General features: G+C 49.3%; 1 protein-coding gene, 1 long non-coding RNA gene and 1 other non-coding gene across 4 annotated transcripts; 1 reads left to right on the forward strand and 2 right to left on the reverse strand.

Annotated features, from left to right (window-relative positions):
- Positions 1–761: 761 nt before the first annotated feature.
- Positions 762–10,888, reverse strand: LOC103188374. 2 transcript variants are annotated; one of them, XR_488975.2, is made up of 3 exons: positions 10,859–10,888; positions 7,095–7,351; positions 762–824 (listed from the first exon to the last, which is right to left on the reverse strand). It is a non-coding gene; the product is annotated as an uncharacterized LOC103188374 (long non-coding RNA). The 2 variants fall into 2 exon arrangements; XR_006085673.1 differs by lacking the exon at positions 10,859–10,888 and adding an exon at positions 7,962–7,984.
- Positions 7,970–8,043, reverse strand: trnaa-cgc. Its single transcript has one exon. It is a non-coding gene; the product is annotated as a tRNA-Ala (tRNA).
- Positions 10,889–12,986: 2,098 nt separating the features above from the next.
- On the forward strand, positions 12,987–21,190 carry LOC103188373 (repulsive guidance molecule BMP co-receptor a). Its single transcript, XM_007908349.2, has 4 exons — positions 12,987–13,333; positions 14,860–14,987; positions 19,070–19,566; positions 20,447–21,190. The coding sequence occupies exons 1-4, from the start codon at positions 13,320–13,322 to the stop codon at positions 21,113–21,115; spliced, it is 1,308 nt and encodes a 435-aa protein (XP_007906540.2). The 5' UTR covers positions 12,987–13,319; the 3' UTR covers positions 21,116–21,190.
- The last annotated feature ends 474 nt before the right edge of the window (positions 21,191–21,664 follow it).

Consider the following 21,664-nt stretch of genomic DNA (forward strand, 5'->3'; position numbering starts at 1 on the left):
GAGTAATAAACCCTTCAAAAAAATGATAATAATAATTTGGCCGTTCAATCCACGACTGTTTGGCTGCTGCGTGTCACTCACAAAATACAGTTAATTCACTTTACAGTGTATTCTGTGAAATCTTTGAGACGTTTTAACAACGTGATAAGGCGCTGTATCAAATGCAAGTAGTATTATTGATATCGCCCAGAATGTGGAAAAGGTAGAATTTCACGTCTCCAACTCAGGGCCTATTGGTTTAATTCAGAACAAATCTCAGACTCGCTGGTGACTGAACCTCCCTCCCTCTCCTCCACCCCCTCCTCTCCTCCCCGCCCATCTCTTCCCCCTCTCCCATCATCGGTGGTCTGACCTCCCATGGCAAATCCCAGACACATGGAGAATCAGGCCGTGTGACACAGTGAGTGGACGTGCCGTGCTGTGCCACTGGCACAAAACAAATATTGTGGTGGTGTAATCTCACATGTCGGGAGCTGCTTACCTTGACCACACGCACTGCTCGTCTCTGAAACAGCATCACTGCACTGATCATGAACTCTGGCTGAGTGGTGTTGAGGTGACCAGCAGCTGCGTTGGGTGCTAGTTATTTATTAGGGATTATCCCCCTTTTCTTTTTGAATGAGTGATGAAATCAAGGTGCTGATCCCGTTGTTCACCTGCAAATCACACAGTCACAGTGTATCCAGGGAAGCGCAGTGAGACGTCGCGACGATGTGATAAGTTGCGATCACATGCAAGCATTTTTTTGAATTTATCTTTTTTTTCCTCCTCCGGGCCTCTCGATGTGCTCTCTTCCCAGGTGTCGTCTGCCTCTGGTAGACATTCTGTCAAACATTAAACATCCTGTGTTAGTAGTAAAACATCAGTGCTACTGTTGGTGCTGATGTGCAATTGGTGCAGGATGTTATTCACAACAACAACAACAACTTGTATTTATATAGTGCCCATCGCACGTGTGGAGTCTCAGAGCACTTTAAATCTCAGATAAGTGAAAGAGAGAGGTTAACATGTCAAAGCGATTTCCCGAGTGTTATGTTATGGGTGACTTGCTACTAGTTGTATCCTAAATTAGGAAGCTGATATCTCTAACTACCTCTGCTAGTTCCGTGCTGCTGTAATTTGTAACTAAAAAAAAGATTGAATCAAACATCTTTTTATTAATTCTGAATTTCTCATAAACTAATATATTTATCACAAAAAATCCACACGGCTGTACCTTTATTCCACACTGACACTCGCACATCATCCCGTTTGCTTGTACCACTTTCTGACCGGCCCAGCTCTGCCTGGTAGCTGGTAAAACCGATGTCTCTCTCTGTGTCCTGGACGGCAATCTCCCAGATAAGACTGCTCACTCGCCTCACATCTGTTTGCCTAAACATTACTGCTGGAGCACATAGTGTATGATTCCAGTCACACCTCAATGTGCTGTGCTGGGACACAGTCATTTATACCCAGACTATACATGTTAGAAATGGAAGCCCATTGAACCGTGATCCAACTCTTCCAGATGAATTGCTAGATGTCTTCACTGGTTGCTTCATGTTTGGCTGAATTAGCCACACTCTGTCTTAGGGGGGAAAAGTGCCATCGGCAATTCTGTGAATCGCAGCAAAGAGGCTTTGGCAATTTGTGTCCATGAACAGAGGCTGACAAAGCACTACTCAACAACAGAAGGGAATTTCTCTCTGCCAGGATCCTCGCTAACAATCTCCGAAATAAAATTGGTTGTTCACTTCATAGCTGTTTGCAGGACGTTAGTGTGTGCAAATTGGTTATGTTCACCTACAAAATAGTCACTACATCTCACAATATATTGTGGAGGCCTGTGGCTCAGTGGTTAGAGCACTCGCCTCACAAGCGAGAAACCTGGGTTTGATTCCCGGCAGGGGGTGAAACCTTGGGCAAGTTTCCTTACTCCACACACCTGATAATAATCCCTCAAGAAAAAAAATAATAAATTGGTCATTTTCAATCAATGACTGTGTGCAATTGGCTGCCCCGTTTTGCCCACAAATATACAGTCAATTCACTTTACACTATATTCTATGAAGCGCTTTGAGCGGTCAAGAAGGCGTGAAAAGTGCTATATCAAATACAAGGATTATTATTAAATTAATCTCCCCTCCCCATTATGTATTTCATATATGGATATTTTTCGAGTAACTCTGACATCGCTGTGTCTTTTCTCAGAGCGGGACTGGGTGGGGGAGAGGAAGGGGGGCAACAAAGGGACAATTTAAAGCTAATCTGCACGTGTTATTTGTTGTTATTGAATCAGTGGAAATATTAAAGCACGGATAAGACCTGCAGTACTGGAGAGTGACGACACGAGGGCAGCCTTGCAACTTGGTTATTTTGACAAAAGCCTAAAAACTGTCTCTGCTCTCCTTCTGCCCCACTCTCTCTTCTCTATCTCTCTCCCCCTCTCCTCTCCCTCTCTCGCCCCTCATTCTCCTCTCTTCCGACGGATCACCTTAATACCCACTGAAAACAGCCTCGGATACAGTTGCATCAGTGTGGAGGGAAACTGTGGGGAATAATAACCATCCTGACATTTGATACATTGCCTTTCACATCTCAAAGATTACACTGTGTAGTGACTGTGTATTTGTAAGTGATCGCGGAGCTCAGTGTGGGAATGCGGAGGGCTGGTCTCCTCGCCCTCCCCCTTGTCCATTTTGAACAGCCTGAGTGACAGAGTGAAGGTGTCACATGAGCTGAGGGTGTAGTCTCAACCCTCTGATATTGCTGCGCTGGTGTTGCCTACGATGTCCCTCAGGCTGCTTTCCCAGCACCTGATCCCAACACCTGATCCCAGACCATCCTACAGGGCATTGTTCAGAGACAGTCACGTCAATTCATCAAGAGACTAACCACTGCACTATGGAGTCCCGTAGTTCCTGCAGTAGGGAACCAGGGTTTGATCCTGGGCAGGGTGAAATCTTGGACAGATTTCCTTTCAGATTTCCGCCCACCTCTACCAAGCAGTAGGAACCTGCTTGTTAGTTGATTGGTGGATCGCTTTCCAGTGGTAATAATTCCTCCAAAAAAAAGTCAACAACAAGAACTTGCATCTCTGTAGTGCCCAATATAACTGTCCTGGAGAGCTTTCTGAGGGACGGTATTGTCCCTGCTCACAAAAACAGTCACTACACTAGAACATAGTTACCGTAAAGTGTTACAAAAATGTACTATTAAAGAGAAACCTTTGATGACTGATTGAAGATCCAGTGAGGATCTCTGAGGTTCTGGGAGAGGAGAGATCTCAAAAGGGAGAAATCTCAAAAGCAACAAATTTTGGTGCACATTGAGCTGCAATAGCCAACGCCGCCCACCAGAGGGCAGTGTGGCACCATGTGGGTCTCCAGCTCACACAGCACCAGTTATCACAGGGTCTGAGTCATAGAGTTATAATAATAATAATAATCCTTGCATTTGATATAGCGCTGTTCACGTCGGGAGGACGTCCCAAAGCGCTTCACGGAACACACTGTAAAGTGAATTGACTGTATATTTGTGGGCGAACGCGGCAGCCAATTGCGCACAGCAATGTCCCACAAACAGTCGTAGATTGAAAATGACCAATTTATTATTGTTGTTGGTTTTGGAGGATTATTATTAGGCTCTGTGTGGAGTAAGAAACTTGCCCAAGGTTTCGCCCTCTGCCTGGAATTGAACTCAGGTCTCTCGCTTGCAAAGCGAGTGCTCTAACCACTGAGCTACAGGACTCCAGCTACAGGACTATACAGTACAGAAGGAGGCCATTCGGCCCATCGGGTCTGTGTCGGCTCTATGAAAAGAACTTCCAAATCAATCCCACTCCCCCGCTCTCTCCCCATAGCTTTGCAAACTTGTCCTCCCCAAATAATTATCTACTTCTCTCTTAAAAGTTGTTATCGAATCGGTTTCCACCGGCCTTTCAGGCGATGCATTCCAGATCCCAACAACTCGCTGTGGCCATGTGGTCTCTCTGTTCCTGTTTAACCCCCCACTCCCTTTGTAAATAATAATATAATAATCCTTGCGCTTTACAGTGTATTCTGCAAAGTACTTTGAGACGTCTCTCCCTCTCACTGTCTCTTGCTCACTCTCTCTTTTGGTCTCCGAGTCGCTCTGTCTCAATCTCTCGCATTGAGCTGCTGTAATTAGCCCAGTCACTATTGAAGTGCAATGAGTGTCCGGGTCTCAGTTGGAATATTCCGGCTCTTTTGTCTCTGGGCTTCTGTCTGTCATTGTGTGTCAGAGCCACAGCCTCCGCAGGATCAGGGAAAGTTGCAACTCAGCTATTGTGGTTTGTGTGAAAGCAGCTTCTTTGCTGGAATAATCACTGCCATTTCCTCTACAAATCGCATCAGTGGGAAGCTCTGGCTCCCGCTCTCTCATTGGCAACTTTCACTCCCAACCTGATTGTTCTCTCCCACTTTACTCCCCACAAAAACACAACTCTGTTCCAGTCTGCCCGCGAGGGTTTGGGGGAGGAGGGGAGCTTTCGGGAGGGACCTGGACAGGCATATGGAGTCCTGTAGCTCAGTGTTAGAGCACTCGCTTTGCAAGTGAGAGACCTGAGTTCAATCCCCGGGGGTCAGTCAGGGCGAAACCTTGGGCAAGTTTCCTTACTCCACACAGAGCCTAATAATAATCCTCCAAAACAAAACAATAATAAATTGGTCATTTTCAATCCATGACTGTTTGTGGGACATTGCTGTGCGCAATTGGCTGCAGCGTTTGCCCACAAATATACAGTCAATTCACTTTACAGCATATCCTGTGAAGCGCTTTGAGATGTCGAGGAGACGTGAAAAGCGCTATATCAAATGCAAGGATTATTATTTATTATTATATGAGCGAGAGGGGCTTGAAGTTGTGTGGAGATCAGGCGGGTGGTGGGATTGAAGTGATTTCCTGGCTGTGTGAGCCGGTGCGGATTCGATGGCCTGAATGGCCTCCTTCTGTGCTGTAGATTTCTATGTGTTGAATGCTGTGAGCTTTTGATGTTCTGGGTGTTGGCCGTAACGCAAGGTTTTGCTATATTTAGAATTTCACCCTTTGCTATGAGGGGCTTGTGGTATCCAGTTCCATCATCACTGTGTCACAAGCTTGCGAGAACGCTGAACTCCTGCACCCTGGGGGCAATGTCCCTGACCCCCCCACCATGCCCGACCCCATGCCCACTCTGATTTGCGATCTGGAACTGACGGTGATTGGAATATTCTGGAATAAGCTACATGCCAGTTTCCTTGAGGGTGAGGGTGTGCGTGTGGAGGTATGTTGCTGTCACACATGATTAAGGAGTCTGTAAAAAAAAGCTGCTGTGAAATGTTAAACCTTTCTTGGCAGTGATAGAGCTCAGTGAGTGCTGGGCTACAGTAATAACATGACTATATTTGACAAAAGCTTCACTGAGGAGAGCTGCGGCCATGTGATGAACTCGACTCACATTCCCAGGGCCATTGTGTGCTCTCCTCAGCTCTGAGCCCCCCCTCTACCCTCCCACGCCTTTTCTCCTGGCTTCCCCCTCACTTCTCCCTCCTCCCCATTCTCGCCCAACTGGACTTGGAGTCTTAAATTTCAGGACAGACACCAGGAAGGTTTTCTTTACCCTGAGGATGATTAACGACTGGAAATAGGGCTAACCAGGAAGGGTGGGATTAGGCCGGGACTCTGGGAGGTTTAAAAAACACAGCTGGATACTGTGATGGGGGGACGGTCGGGCTGGGGTGGGACGGTCGGGCTGGGGGGGGACGGTCGGGCTGGGGGGGACGGTCGGGCTGGGGGGGGACGGTCGGGCTGGGGGGGGACGGTCGGGCTGGGGGGGACGGTCGGGCTGGGGGGGGACGGTCGGGCTGGGGGGGACGGTCGGGCTGGGGGGGACGGTCGGGCTGGGGTGGGGAGGTGCAGAGGCCACAGGGGGGTGCTGGGAGTGCTGAGCTGTCTGCCTGGGGTGGAGGGCAACCGAGGTATTGGGAGGTGACTCATTCAGCAGCTATTTTTTCTCTCTCTATCCTGGACTGTTATTGACAGAATGTGGGGAAGGTGAGCAAGTCTCGCTCTCTCTTTCTCTGTTGTGGAGAAGCTGCTGCTCGTCGTCAGCGCCGGTGGGGGCGGGAGGGGAGGCTGATATGGGGTGAGCAGTAAAATGGGGGTGACAGCCTGGCTCTCAGCTTTGGAGGGGGAGAAGATGGAGTGTAAAAGCCCCCTGGGGAGTGGGGGAAGGGCTGGTGGCTGAGCTCACAGCATCGCTGGAAAAGAGGGAATTTCACAAGGTGTCCTGGAGTGTGTGTGTGTGTGTGTGTGAGCGTGTGTACGTGTGAGTGTGTGTGTGAACAAGTGAGTGTGTGAGCCAATGTGTGTGTGAACAAGCGTGTGTGTGTGTGTGGGGGGGTGGTGGGGGTGCTGTAATCTCCTGTGAACAGCTGTTGCAGAGACTCAGGCCACCTGTTGTGTGTTGGTGGCCGTGTCGAGAGCTGCTGTTTTTAGCCTCGAAGATCTGCCTTCATGACCGCATCAGGGGCAGAAACCCACCCAGTGTTAGAGCAAGCCGGGGGGGCGGGGTAATAATAAATAATAATAATACTTGCATTTGATATAGCGCCTTATCACGTTATTGAAACGTCACAAAGCGCTTCACAGAATACGCTGTAAAGTGAATCAACTGTATATTTTGTGGGGAAAGAGGGGAGAGAAAGTGAGTGGCTGGGTGGGGGCTGTGTTTTCAACATGTACTTGATTATTTGGAAGTTCCTTCACGCTGCACTGTGTGCCAGGCGCCCCTCAAGCCGCTCTTTAAATATAAACAGCGCTGGTGTGTTTAAATAGCAGCGCAATCTATTTCCATCACCCTGACCGTAAATCTCCCCACCACTCCCAACTGTACACGCATACACACATAGACATACACACACAGACCCACACACAGACACACACACACAGGCTGAAAAGACTCACTGAGTGGTTTCCCCCTTCCTCCCCCCACCCCCCCCAAGCTGAGGAATCTCAGATTCGGATTCAGCCTATGGGTCAGTCGCTCATGCTCTCACCTCTGAGTCAGAAGGTTGTGGGATCAAGCCCCACTTCAGGGACTTTGAACTCACATAATGTAGGCTGATGCTCCAGTGTGGTGCTGGGGGAGCGTGGAGACGCCGTCCTCCAGTTAAACCGAATGTTAAACCCCGTCTGTCCCTGTTCAGTGAGATATTAAAAGATTTTCCTGCCGCTGTGAAAGACAGAAGAGATTTTCCCGTTGTCCTGGTTGAAATGCCCCAACGCCATTAAATGATGTCTCTCCGCACTATTCTCCTCGATACACTGTCAAAACCATGTGTTCTCTCCTCAGTCAGAGACCCCAAAACTGCAAACAGAGCAGAAGGAAATGCTAATTATTTACTGTTTCCCTCACATTAAAATGCCATTAACCTCTTTAATAATCTACGTGCTCTCGGGGGAAGGAGGCAATTAACATTGTGTTCAGAGCTGATGTCTGGGGGAAAGCTAGGAAATGAGAGGAGATGAGGTGATGTTTATATTGAACCAGGATTATAAAATGGGCTGGAGACGTGAGGTGTCTGTTGTGTTTAAGGTACAATAACTGTAAGCTTCACATTGTTCACACTTTACACAGACTTTACTGTAACACACAGACACAGCACGCTCCCTCACTGCTCTGTGAATATGATAACAATAACTAAAATCCTTGCATTTGATATAGAGACTTATCACGATGTTGAGATGTCTCAAAGCGCTTCACACAATATACTGTGAAGTCAATTGACTGTATATTTTGTGGGCGAAACGCGGCAGCCAATTGCTCAGAGCAATGTCCCATAAACAGTCAGACAAACAGGACTGAGTGACCACATTGGTGGGATTATTACTCCAGGAAAGCGATCCGCCATTCGACTAACAGCCGGGTTTCGATGTACTGCTAGTTAAACGGAGGCGTGCGGAGTAAGGAAACTTACCTAATATTTCACCCTGCCTGGGAATCGAACCCAGGTCCTCTCGCTTGCGAGGCGAGTGCTCTAACCACTGAGCTACAGGACTGCACTGAAGAACATTGCCCCCTCACGGCTCCGAGTGAGGAGAGGGTGAATTTATGGCAGGGCTGGGTTAGGGACGTCCCACACCTTAGAGCAGTTTCCCGCACACCTGCCGGTTTGCATGTCTGTCTGCCTGTCTGTCTGCCTGTCAGCACAGCACTCTCTGCCAGGAGATAAAAGAGGCTCACTCATCGCTCAGCCTCTTGTGTTACAGAAACACTGTTAGTTTTCTCCCAGGTGGTGCTCAGCCCTAGCTGGAATCTCTGCGCTGACACGCTTTCCCCTGATGCTCGCAACCCGCTGCCATGCGTGAAGGCCACTGTATCATTGCAAGTTGTTGTTCTCAACCAAGCTATGGTGTCGTGGTGGGCCGTGCCGAGAGGCTCCGAGTGTCCAATCCCCTCGTAAACCTCCCTGATCTCTGATCGTCTGTCCTCACACGTGCTCACTCAGCCACTCCCAGTCAGTCCTGGTCTCTCATCCTCCAACAGCATCACACCCCTCCTCAAAAAACTCACCCTCGATTCCTCTAATCTCTCACACTACCATCCCATCTCCAGCCTGCCCTTCTTTGCAAAAGTCCTGGAACGCATTGTTGCAGGACAACTTCGGTCACACCTCTCCCTCCACTCCCTCCTCGAGCCCCTGCTGTCTGGTTGTTGCCCTGACTGCCCACAGCACAGAGACAGCACTTGTCAAAGTCACAATCAGCATTCTCTCTATCTGTGACCAGGGCTCCCTCTGCCTCCTCGTGCTCCTGGATCTCTCTGCCACGTTCCACACAGTCGACCACTCCATCCTCCTCCATCGGCTGTCCTCTCTCATCCACCTTAGTGGGACCGCACCCGCACAGGTCGAGTCCACTTACCCAAATGCCTCCATTACATCTCAGCAAATGGTTTCTCCTCCCACCACCCCACTCCCCTCCCTGTCACCTACGGGGTACCCCAGGGCTCCATCCTTGGCCTCTTCTTTTCTTTTCCCTATCTATATGCTCTCTCTGGGCAAGGTCACCCGCAGGCACGGATAAACTTCCACATGTTTGCGGATGACACAAAAATCTACTTTGCCTCCAGTACCAATTCCAGGTCCTCCGATGTTCTATCAGCTCGTCTGGTAGACATCAGGGCCTGGATGAGTATAAACTTCCTGCAGCTGAATATGGACAAGACAGAAGCCATACTCCTTGGCTCCCGTGAACGTCTTCACTGCTGCGAATCTAAACTCCTCAATCTCCCTGGGCTTAGACTGTGTGACATCAATGTCCCAATGTGAGGCTTAGACCCAGAAGCGAGAGTGCTACCAACTGAGCCGTTCTTAACAAATAATATGACAGGTTCCCTCTACTCCCTCCCCCACGCACAGCGGGAGATGGACGAGCAATGAATCTGGGATTGGGGAGGGGATTATCGGCCAGGACCCTGAGAGAAACTCCCTTCCATTCCATCATTCCACAAGTGCTTTCCTGCAGCTGGAATGACTCATTACAGATGAGTTTCCCAGAATCAGATGGAAATTCCTTTATTTACAGCCGTACTGCGAATCTCCCAGCCTTGCTGCTTCACAGGAAATTCCTGGTAAACAACTAGAAACCTTAATACAAAAAATATTTCAACCCACAAACCGGGGGGGAAGGTGTGTATGGGGGTGGAGGGGGGGGGGGCGGGGCAAGACAGTGAGATGGAGTCCATCATGTAAAAGTGTTACGTGAGCATTTTGCTCACAAAATATACAGTCACTACACTTTACAGTATATTCTGTGAAGTTCTTTGAGAGTCTCAATGACATGATAAGGCGCTACATCAAATGCAAGTATTATTATTACTAGTATTATGTGCCCGAGAATCAGCTCAGGGTGTGCGGGGAAGGGAGGGAGGAAGGCTGGTTTCTGGCAGTGCTTTAGGGAAAGCTTCGCTCAGACACAAAGCTTGCACTTGTTGGCACAGGAAGTGGTTTTAAATTGAGAAATTTGAATAACAGTTTATATCATTAAAACCCATGCCATCACGTTGGTGCTGTGAACTGCAGAGTGCAGTGAGGCCCTGGGACTGAGCTCTCAGACTTGCTGTAACTGGAGACATGTGTTACAGCAGCAAATCGCTGGTCGGCTTCACTGCTAATATCATCCCAGCTGCACACCTTGGCTCAGCTCAGCTCTCCACCGAAGTAGCATTCTCAGCTGTCAGGAAATTACCATTTGCCTCGCTCTCTTCCTATCGTTTACTCTCTCTCTCTCTCTCTGTTGTGAACTCTCTCTCTCTATATCGCTCTGTCACTCTATCTGTCTCTATCATTTCTATATTGTCTCTTTCTCTCTCTGTCATAATAATAATAATCCTTGCATTTGATATAGCGCCTTATCACATTATTGAGACGTCTCAAAGCGCTTCAAAGAACATACTGTAAAGTGTAGTGATTGTATATTTAGTGGGCAGAACATGGCAGCCAATTGCGCACAGCAGTGTCCCACAACAGCCATAGATTGAGCTTTTCAGCCCTTTGTGGCTTTGCCAGGCTCCTGCGCCTTGTGACATCCTCTCAACATGAAAGGTGCTACACAAATGTAATTTGTTGTTGTTTTACGCTGTCTCTCCACCCCCACACAGCTAGGCTGCCCTGTGTGCTGGGCAGGTATAATACCAACACACACACACACACGCAGACAATGCTTTCCCCAGATAATTGCTACTGCGAGTATTTAGAGGCTGTGGTTTTTATTGTGTTTTTTTCACATTTACTTTCAAAACACAGACCACAAACAAGCAGTAAACACTGCCCCCCCCACCTCCCCACTGCGGCCAACAGGGGCTAACACTAACCTCCTCTGCACATCTCATCCGAAGGATGGCATCTCCAGCAATGCAGCCCCCATACACTGTGCTGGAGAGTCAGCCTCGACAGCAACAGAACACACTGAGAAAACACCTGAACTGGGGAAAGAAAAATATTCATGTTTACAACTTGGGATCTGGTGAGTGAGAAACCAAATGATCGCTTGTGGTAGACCTTCCTCCCCCCACCACGGGCTCGATTCCTGCCCCCCCCACCCCACCACCCCAAAGCCAACACCATGAAAGCAAGTCTCCCCGGGGTCTGAGAGCTAATTTTATCTTGAAGAGAGAGAAAAAAGAATAATGAATAGTTTTCATATTTAAAAAAATGTCAATTGTGCAATTTGTGTCATGATGAAGATGAGACAAGGCTATAAATCATCTCATTTCACTCCACCGCATCACTGAACTCTAGCTTATCGCTGTGGTTTATCTGAGGGGCTGTGGGGTGGGGGGGGGGGGGGGGGGGGGGGGTCCCTTCTGTTTAATGAATCTGTGCTCAGGCAGCACCTCATGTGTGGACTTGCTCCCAACCGGCAACTTTTCCTTTACTCTTTCTTGTTTTTTGGAACACTAGCTCCCCCCACCCTGAGCTCGCTCAGTTCACTACTGTCTGCTGAGCCCTAAGAGGAAAGCTCCTCCTTTGCTGTGGACAAAAGGCAGCTCCTGTGAACCCCAGCACAATGCACCTCACTGACAATGAGCTACGACCCAGTTCTATACAGTAACACTGTCAGCCTCGCCAGCGGCCACACAATGGCAGTCAGGGGGAGCTTTACACTGATGAATGCCACGATGGGTTGGAAACAAAAGCGTTTGAGGAACACTCAAAGAAACTCCAAGACCTCGTTCGGGCTCGACTCCAAGGCGCAGCAGTCTTTTCCCATTTACATGCGTAACTTGTAAAGATATCCTGCCCGCCTGGGCCTCTGTGTGCTTGGCCCTGATAAAAGCCATGCCACCAGCTTCCATTCAACCCATTCTCTGCAGGCCCCCCAAACCCCTCCTCTCCATTTCTCTCGCACATGGAGGCAGTTTACACACAGCTGCGATTTAAACCCTGAATCTCACATCCTTTCCATCCTCTCACTCGCTCCATTTCATTGTGTTTAAAATGATAAAGGGATTCAATAGGGTAGCTGCAGAGAAACCATTTCCTCTGATGGGGGAATCCAGAACAAAGACAGGCATCATCTTAAAATTAGAGCCAGGCCGTTTAGTAGTGAAATCAGGAGGCATTTTTTCACCTAAAGGGGAGTGGAATCTGGAACTCTCTCCCTCTCCCAAAAGGCTGGATCCATTCTTGTGTGAGGAGCAGGGAGAGTTGTGTGTGTCTCTGTCTGTGTGTGTGTGCGCATGTCTGTGTGTATCAGCTCCTGACATTGCAGGCTGATATTCCAGTCCAGTGCTGGGGGAGCATCGCATTGTCAGAGGTGCCATCCTTCGGACGAGACGATAATCTGCCCCCGACTCTGACCCCACCCTGATCCTGATTTGTCTGAATGAGATTAAGATGCCGTGACGATGCTCGAAAAGTTTCTCGCTCTCTCTCCCCGTGTCCCTGGTCGACAATCCCCAGTACATCAGTCACTTAAAATTCATCTGTCTCAGCCAACCATGGAGGACCTCGCAAGATTCACCTACAAAACGGTGCCTCTCCTAGTCGTGGTTAGTGTACTCGCCTCACAGGTGAGAGGACCTGGGTTCAATTCTCGGGCAGGGCGAAACTTTGGGCAAGTTTCCTTACTCCACACACCTGTTTACCCAGCAATAAGTAGGAACCCGGTTATTAGGCGATTGGGGGATCACTTTTCCTGGGGTCTCAAAGTGCTTCACAGGCTACACTGTTAAGTGAATAGTTCCCTGATCACTGTCTCCTCCAACCCCAGCGCCCACTCCACCCATCCCCAACACACACCCTCCCCAAGCGCTGAGACTGGTTTATGTGAAGACAGATTGTTAGCAACTGTTGGTCAGATGTAAGCTGTATCCTGCCGGAGTCCCTGTGTGTGGGTTTGTGTGTGTGACAGCCTAACTCTCCTGTGTGTGACAGACTGGGGTTAATTGGAGCTGTCAGTTTGCTATTGAGCTAATTTTCCTCTTCCACCCACCAACGCACACAAATACACACACACACTCTGTCTCTTGCCAGGACGCCTCGCTCCCTGCCTTTGCATTTTAATGAATCTCTTAACACGCGCATTCCGCAATCCATATCTGGCAGCTCTTTGCTTGGCAATTGGTCTCTGACTGTCTGTATCTCTCACACCCAGTCCTGCGGAGAGAGAGTGCCTCGGGCAGCTCAGTGTCACACCCAGCACCAGTTTTATCTTGTTTTAAACCAGCTTGTTTCTTTATACACATATCTGTATATATACATATAAAATAAGAGAAATTTGAGAAGATTGTTTGAATTTGGAGTGAGAGACAGAGTCAGTCAGGAACACAAATGCAGCCAATAAGGTAAGGCTTTCAGTTTATACTGTGCTGTACTGTACTGGGCTGTACTGTGCTTGACTGTGCTGTATTGGACTGTGCTGAGCTGTACTGTACTGGGCTGTACTGTGCTGGACTGGGCTGTACTGGACTGTGCTGTACTGGGCTGGGCTGTGCTGGGCTGGTATTAAACACTGATATTTGAGTACAGCAGCCAGTAGCAGCTCATAACCGTAACCCAGCAGGTGTCTCAGCTGTTAAGTTAGCAGTCGCTTCTTATCTCATGTTCTCACTCTGTCTGTATCTCTCTGTACCTGTATACATGTGTGTGTGTGTATCTCTCTCTCTGTATATATATCTTTCTGTGTGTATGTCTTTCTATATATGTGTGTGTGGTTCTATATATATATCTGTCTCTCAGTATGTGTGTGTATATATCTGTCTCTCTCTCTGTATGATGAACCATGATCAAATAGAATGGTGGAACAGGCTCGAAGGGCTGAATGGCCTCGTCCTGTTCCTATGTCCTCAGCGCTGTAGTTCAGTGATGACCTGTTCAGCTCCTCAGTGAAGCAGTGGAGTTGTGGTCTTGCCCCCACGAACCACATGACACTCACCGTCAAACGCTCGGTAACCATGGCACAGCTGGTAGCGATACAGACCCTTTCACATGGGGAACGAACGTCTCAAAGGGCTTTATTATAGATATTGCCGGGGCTGAGCACTAGGGAAGCTTCATCATTACTGTTAGTTCAGGTGTGAGGCCAGCAAAGCTGGTCTCTGCCTCACTCACAGCCCAGAAATGGGAGAGAAATTAGACGGGGAAGCTGCTGGTGTTGTTTTGCCTCTCCCTCTACCCCTGAGGCTAATATAATAACCAATCATTAATGATATAATAATAGTGCCTGCATTTGATATGTCCATCCCCTCCCTCCAATAAAACATTAACACCTGCACTAAATACTCTCCGGAATTAGGTAAGCAGGATGTGTCCCTCCAGGGAGAGAGTGCGCATTCCATTCCAATAAAGATCTTGGGAATTTCCATGTGTCGGTGGATACATTGAGAGCTCTGTTTGGTTGGAGACTCTTAAGCAATGTGATGGGTTTCCGCATGTGCCGGACACCTGACTGACCAAAAACAAACTCTCTGTATTCTCTCTCTGTGTATTCTCTCGCACTATCTGTGTATTCTCTCTCTCCAACTCTCTCTGTATATACTCTCTCTCTGTATATATATATATATTCTCTCTACTATATATACTGTTTCTCTCTGTGTATTCTCTGTCACTTCTGTCTCTCTCTCTCTGTCTGTCTGTCTGCCTGTCTGTGTCTGTGTGTCTGTGTGTATTTTCTTTCTGACCCTTTCCTCTCTCACTGTACAGTGTCCCCCTCTCTACACTGTAGTCTCTCTGTCCCCTCCGCTCAGCTGTGGCTGTGCTGATTACAGGCGGAGTCAGTGCTGCTATAGGCTGAGCGGGAGGGTGTCTGAGATGATCCTCTCTCTCTCTCTCTATTTGTTTCTCTTTATTTCTCTATTCTTCTGCTTCTCAGGACGAGGGGTGTCGGGGTGTTGGCGCGGGGGGGTCCGGCCCGGGGCGGATGGATGGGAATGGGGAGAGGGGGCGAGAGAGCAGCGCTGGTCAGACTGCTGCTGGGGACGATGCTCTGCCTCCCGACAGGTAAACCACCTCCAGCACAGACACACACACATGCACACACACACACATGCACACACACACATGCACACACACACTCACATGCACACACACACACATGCACACACACACTCACATGCACACACACACACATGCACACACACGCACACATGCACACACGCACACACACACACATGCACACACACACACATGCACACACACACACGTACATACACACACACACACGGGCTCCAGCGCCTCCTCTCACCCTCAGGACCGTTGTTTATAGACTGTTTCTCTGTATTTTTCTCTGTTATATTCCCTGTTTTTGCCGCTACAGTTTTGCAGGAATTTATGTCATTTGGGTTTGTTTCGCAGCAAACCCCCAGAGCTGTGGGTTAGTTAGTTACCCCCTCCCCTCCTCCCCAACAAACTTAGCCAACTCAAGGCAAAAGTTTTTTTGGCCAATTTAGACTGGACGGTGATGTTGGGAAAACATTTCTTGGTGAGTTTTTTTTCTTTTTCTTTCCCTTTTGTTTTGAAGGGGAAGTGATTTTCCTTCTGGGAAACGTTAATAGAATTTTTTGCAAAAATCAGGTCTAATCTCCCCCCTCTCCCTCCCCACTTTTAAAACACTGTTTGGGAGGTTTGGAGTTGATGGTGAGGTTCCTGGGGCTGTTTAGGCTGATCCGGGATATGCAAAACTCCACAAGGAATTAATTCCGTGTGTGGTGTCACAGTGAGTTTGATTCCCGGGCAGAGCGACACGTTGGGAGTAAATTTCCTTACTCCATATCCCTCAGTTTACATAGCAGTAAGTAGGAACCCAGTTGTTATTCAGTTGGCTGATCACTTTTCCAGGAGTAATAATCCCTTCAAAAAACACTAATAATAATTTGGTCACTCAGTCCACAACTGCTTGTGGAACACTGCTGTGTGCAATTGGCTGCCGTGTTTTGCCACAATTTATACAGTTAATTCACTTCACAGTATACTCTGTGAAGTGCTTTGAGTCGTCTCGAAGACGCGAAAAGGAGCTATAGCAAAGGCAAGGATTATTATTACGTGTTGTGCTCAGGGGGGAAACTCGGGTTCTGTCAGCAAAACACAAACGTTCTCATTACATTTACAGTAAAAAGAAGCCTTTTCCAACAAGGTGTCTGTTCTTTGAGGCATCAGTTTACAAAGTGTTTTTCTTTCTTTAAAAAACATTTATTAAAATACTTTTCTAAACCTTCGGAGAATTGTTAAACTGTAAATCCCAGGAATACTGTTATTCATCGGTCAAATGATTGTATCATTTAAAGGGACGGTCAAACACAGGCCTTTTAATGCCAATTGGAGTTACAGAGAGAGAGAGAGAGAGAGAGGTGGGTGGGGCGGGGGAGAGGAAATGTACATTTTGTTAATTATTCAGGAAATCACGATCAGTCTCACACTCCCCTCCTTCAATCTTCATATCCAATGCTAAGTGTGAGGAGGTCATGAACTTCTTTGCATCTAAAATACACAACATCCGCCAGACAGCCTCATCCTCCTGCCTCTTTGTCACCCACCCACCGTCCCCCTCACCCTCTCCATCACCTGCTCCTACCACGACCCCCATCCTACATTCCTTCCTCCCCATCTCTCCCTCTCACCCACCATCACCTCCATGAAACCCACCACCTGCTGCCTCGACCCCCTCCCCACCAACTTGCTGGTCACACAGTTCCCCCTCCTCTGCCCACTACTGGCTGACGTTATCAACCAGTCCCTCTCCTCCAGATCAGTCCCTGCCCCACTCAAAACTGCTGTCATCACCCCCCTCCTCAAAAAACCTTCCCTAGATCCCTCAAACCCCAGCCATTACCGCCCTATTTCTAAACCTGCCCTTCCTCGCAAAAGTCCTAGATCGTGTTGTTGCCAATCAACTCCACGATCACCTCTCCTCCCACTCCCTCTTCGAACCCCTCCAGTCCGGTTTCCGCCCACAGTACAGAGACTGCGCTTGTGAAAGTCACAAACACCATCCTCTCTATCAGTGACCAGGGCTCCCTCTGCCTCCTTGTCCTCCTGGACTCTCCGCCGTGTTCGACACAGTCGATCATGTCATCCTCCTCTACCACCTTTCCTCCGTCATCCACCTCAGTGGGACTGCACTCGCCCGGTCCTACCTCACAAACTGACAGCAGTACATCTGCACAAACGGCTTCTCCTCCCCCTCTCACCCGGTTACCTGCGGGTACCCCAAGGATCCATCCTTGGCCCCCTCCTCTTTTTGACCTACATGCTCCCTCTTGGGGATGTCATCTACAGACATGGGGTACACTTACACATGTATGTGGACGACACCCAACTCTATTTTTCCACCTCACTTTGCGACCCCCAGTCCCCTGATGTACTGTCAGCTGCCTGTCACGCCTCAGGGGCTGGATGAGCGTAAACTTCCATCAGCTGAACATTTGACAAGACACCTCCTTCACCTACCTGACCTCCCCCTAAACTCTCCGAGCCCATACCTAAGCGTCAGGTTCGACCCCCAATTATCCTTCCTCCCCCACATCCGTCCCCTCACCATCACCACTTTCTTCCACCTCTGACTCATCGCCCGTCTCCGCCAATACCTCTCTCCGAAAGCCGCTGAATCCATGTCTTTGTCACCTCTCGGCTGGACTATTCAAATGCCCTCCTCACTGGTCTTCCTTCCACTACCATCCATAAAATCCGGATTATTCAAAACTCTGCCGCCTGCATTCTTACCTGCACCAAACTCCGCTCCCCGATCCCCCAGTCCTGGCCAGACTGCACTGGCTGCCTGTCCCAAAGAGGATCAACTTGAAGATCCTCACCCTTGTCTTCAAATCCCTCCACTCCTCTGCACACCCCGACCTCTCTGACCTCCTCTCTCCTCAAAACAGTACCCGTTACCTTCGTTCCTCTGGGTCTGACCTACTCCTCGTCCCCCGAGTCCTCCGCTCCACCCTCGGCGGCCGTGCCTTCAGCCACTTGTGGAGTCCTGTAGTTCAGTGGTTAGAGCACTCGCTTTGCAAGCGAGAGACCTGAGTTCAATTCCAGGCAGAGGGCGAAACCTCGGGCAAGTTTCTTTACTTCACACAGAGCCTAAAAATAATCCCTCCAAAAACAATAATAAATTGGTCATTTTCAATCTACGACTGTTTGTGGGACATTGCTGTGCGCAATTGGCTGCCGCGTTCGCCCACAAATATACAGTCAATTCACTTTACAGTGTGTTCTGTGAAGCGCTTTGGGACGTCCTCCCGACGTGAAAAGCGCTATATCAAATGCAAGGATTATTATTATTATACCTCGAGGCTCTGGAACTCCCTTCGTCTCGCTCCCTCTCTTCCTATTTTCAGGTCTCGGCTGAAGATCTTTCTTTTCGACCGCGCCTTTGGTCACCTTCCTCCCCCTCCCCCCGGCTCCTCCCCTCCCCTTGGCTCGGCCCCGGGATCCGTTACTGTAAAGCGCTCTGAGACGCCATCCGGCGTGGAGGGCGCTATATAAATCCAAGTTGTTGTTGTTGTTACTCTACATCGCCTCACACTGCTAACCTACACATTTATACCTTTAACACAGCACAGCCCTGTTTAACAACAAAACAACAATAAATTATGTTGACACAGCGCCTTTCACGTCATCACGACATCCAAAGGCAGGAATTTGGACCCGAACTGGGGGTTGTGATCAGGAGGGCAGGGAGGGTAGGAGTAGGAGGGTGTTTAACACTAACAACAACAACTTGCACTTATATAATCCTTCATACGGGATAGTCGCTGAGGACTTGAAACTTTCAATATAAAATAAAAATTAGCCAGAACCTAATTTACAAAGTGTAAAATCTTTGTTTATAAAATAGTTCCAGTCCTCACAGCTGACAGTGTTCTTTCCTATTTTTCTGAATTAATTAAAATAAACCCTGTTTAAACACCCTCTCTCGCCATCCTACTGTTTATATGAGATAGATTTTTGTATTTTTCCATTTTGAAATTTGCCAATAAAATTCTTAAAACATTTAAAAAAAAAGTAATTTCTGGCCTCTTTAAACAACGGTCAGTATTAATCAGCAACTAATCACATTCTCTCTCTCTCTCTCTCTCTCTCAGTGAGCAGCAGTAAGTGTAGTATACTGAGGTGTAATTCTGAATTCCTGGGAGCCACCTCTGGTCTCCAGGGGGCTGAGGAGTCTGGCCAGTTCTGCACTGCTCTGCAGACATTCGCCCACTGCACGAGGCTCACATCGAGGACTTGCCGCGGGAACCTGGTCTATCACTCTGCAGTGCACGGCGTCGAGGATCTGATGAGTCAACACAACTGCTCCCGGGTGGGGGTGGGAGACACACCTCGCATCCCCCCCACCTCGCAGGACAGCCAAAACCGTTCAGACCCCCCTGGGACCTGCCAGTTTGGGGGGAGCCAGGCACACGTCCCCCGCTTGCTGCACTGCAGCCTATTCGGGGACCCGCACATCAGGACCTTCGGAGATGACCTGCAAACCTGCTCGGTGCGGGGAGCCTGGCCGCTCATCGACAACAACTACCTGTTTGTGCAGGTCACCAACGTGGCTGTGGCCGAGGGCTCCAGCGCCACAGCACCCAGCCAGGTACCACTCCTTAGGGAAACAGGCTGGGCTCCAGCTGTTGTCAGGAAACTCCCAGGCTCTATGTCTGGCCTGCGTTGCCCTCAGTCAGGCTGGAAGTTGTAAAAGGCTTTGATTGGTATCAAAACCTCAGAGTTACAGGGAAGAAATGCCTGTCTCGCACATGCAGGAACCGCATAATCCCAGTCTGTGCCGGTGCTCACTCCCCCACTGGAGCTCTCTACTCCAACCCCATTTCCTGCTCTTTTTCTATTGTTTGTCTGTGTCAATTTGTGTAATTATTCCTGAATTCCAGGCACCTGTAACAGTAAAGAGGCTCCAGGGACACTTGGGTTGAGTCGATTTGCCCACATGTTGGAACCTGATGGTGGTTGGAAGTTAAACAAGAGCGCCACCTGGTGCCCAGACCTGGGATCAATCTGGAATGTCACTTGTACTTTCACCTTCAAATGGGTCAATCTGGGATTTTTCCCTACGGCTGATCCAGAAGTCGTTGGTACAGATCAACTTTGGTTCTTGCTGATAAACCGGAGGCACCGAGTGAGCGACTGTGCCCGGCTCATACACATTGTGTCGCAGCCACAAACAGCCACAGACTGAATTGCCGATTTTATTCTTAACGTGAACTTGTTTTTATTAACTCGGACAATGGATCAATAGTGTTAACTTGTATTGTGTGTAAATATTACGGTGGGTGGGCACGAGGTGGGGGTAGGTGGGTCCCTGGACAATCAGCTAATACAACACAAATCAAATCCGAGAGCTTCCTGATCAAGTGTGTGGGACGGGATTGAATGGGCGTTGTTTGGATGGTTGGTTGGGGGTTGGAATGTTCTGGAATCGTGGCCGCCCTCGGCTGACTGTGGACCTGTTTCCCCGGCAGTTCACGGTGATCTTCAAGAGTTTCCCGGGCTGCGCAGTGGAGAAGGTTTACCAGGCGCAGAGCGACAACCTGCCAGCGGCATTTGTGGACGGCTCGAGGACGGGTGGGGAGGGGCCGGGGACGAGCAGCCTGCAGGTGTGGGAGAGGGTGAGAGGGCAGCATGTGGAGATCCTGGCCACGTACATTGGGACCACCATCGTGGTGCGGCAGGTTGGCCGATACCTGATGTTTGCTGTCTTCATGCCCGAGGATATCATGAACTCCTTCGAGGAAAGGCAGGGACTCCAGCTGTGTCTGCGTGGCTGCCCAGCCGACCAGCGCATGGACTGGGTGGTCCCAGAGCCTCCCCGCGGGCAGGACGGACCCGCCCCTGGCACGTTTACCCAACAGACAGCAGGAGCCAAATGCAAGGAGAAGCTTGCGGTGGAGGATTTGTACTTCAAGTCTTGCCTCTTTGACCTGCTGAGCACAGGAGACACGAACTTCACGCAAGCAGCTTTGTACGCCCTGGAGGACGCCAGGAGGCTTCTCGTCAACAAGGAGAGCGTTCATGTTTACGAGCAGTTCCAACGCCCTACCCCAGCCAACACAGCCCCCCCACTGCTGGCTCCAACACTTCCCCTCACCCACTTGTTCCTGATCTGTTTGTGCTGCTGTGGGTATCTATAGCCGTGTTCACCTGACTGGCAGGACCCTGAGTTTAATTTATATCAGAGCGAGGGTGTGTGTGTATGTGGGGGGTGGGTGGCAGGGGAGGGTGTGTGTGTATGTGGGGGGTGGGTGGCAGGGGAGGGTGTGTGTGTATGTGGGGGGTGGGTGGCAGGGGAGGGTGTGTGTGTATGTGGGGGGTAGGTGGCAGGGGAGGGTGTGTGTGTGTGAGTGGGGGGGGTGTTTCGCTGAGGAGGGAAATGTGCTGTGAGACAGTTGAACAAGAGGACATACGTTTATATAAAGCTGCAAAGGTAAATTCAGGTGAAGCCCATGCTGGACACTGGGAGAACCCGCCCGCTCCTTCCCCAAGGGTCATCGTTACCTTTAGCCAGGAGCTGAGGTGTTGACATTAGGATGGTCTCCGGCAATGCAGAGTTCCCACAGAACTGTTCTGGAGTGTCAGTTTGGCTCAGATAGTAAAACAGGATTGTCTGCTCATTTCCCTCCTCTCCCATCACCCGTCACTGATCTGAGCCCTTACTATTTAGACACTAACTGATCCCGAAT

Source organism: Callorhinchus milii, unplaced genomic scaffold (genome assembly GCF_018977255.1).
Source record: "Callorhinchus milii isolate IMCB2004 unplaced genomic scaffold, IMCB_Cmil_1.0 Scaffold22, whole genome shotgun sequence".
Classification (NCBI taxonomy): domain Eukaryota; kingdom Metazoa; phylum Chordata; class Chondrichthyes; order Chimaeriformes; family Callorhinchidae; genus Callorhinchus; species Callorhinchus milii.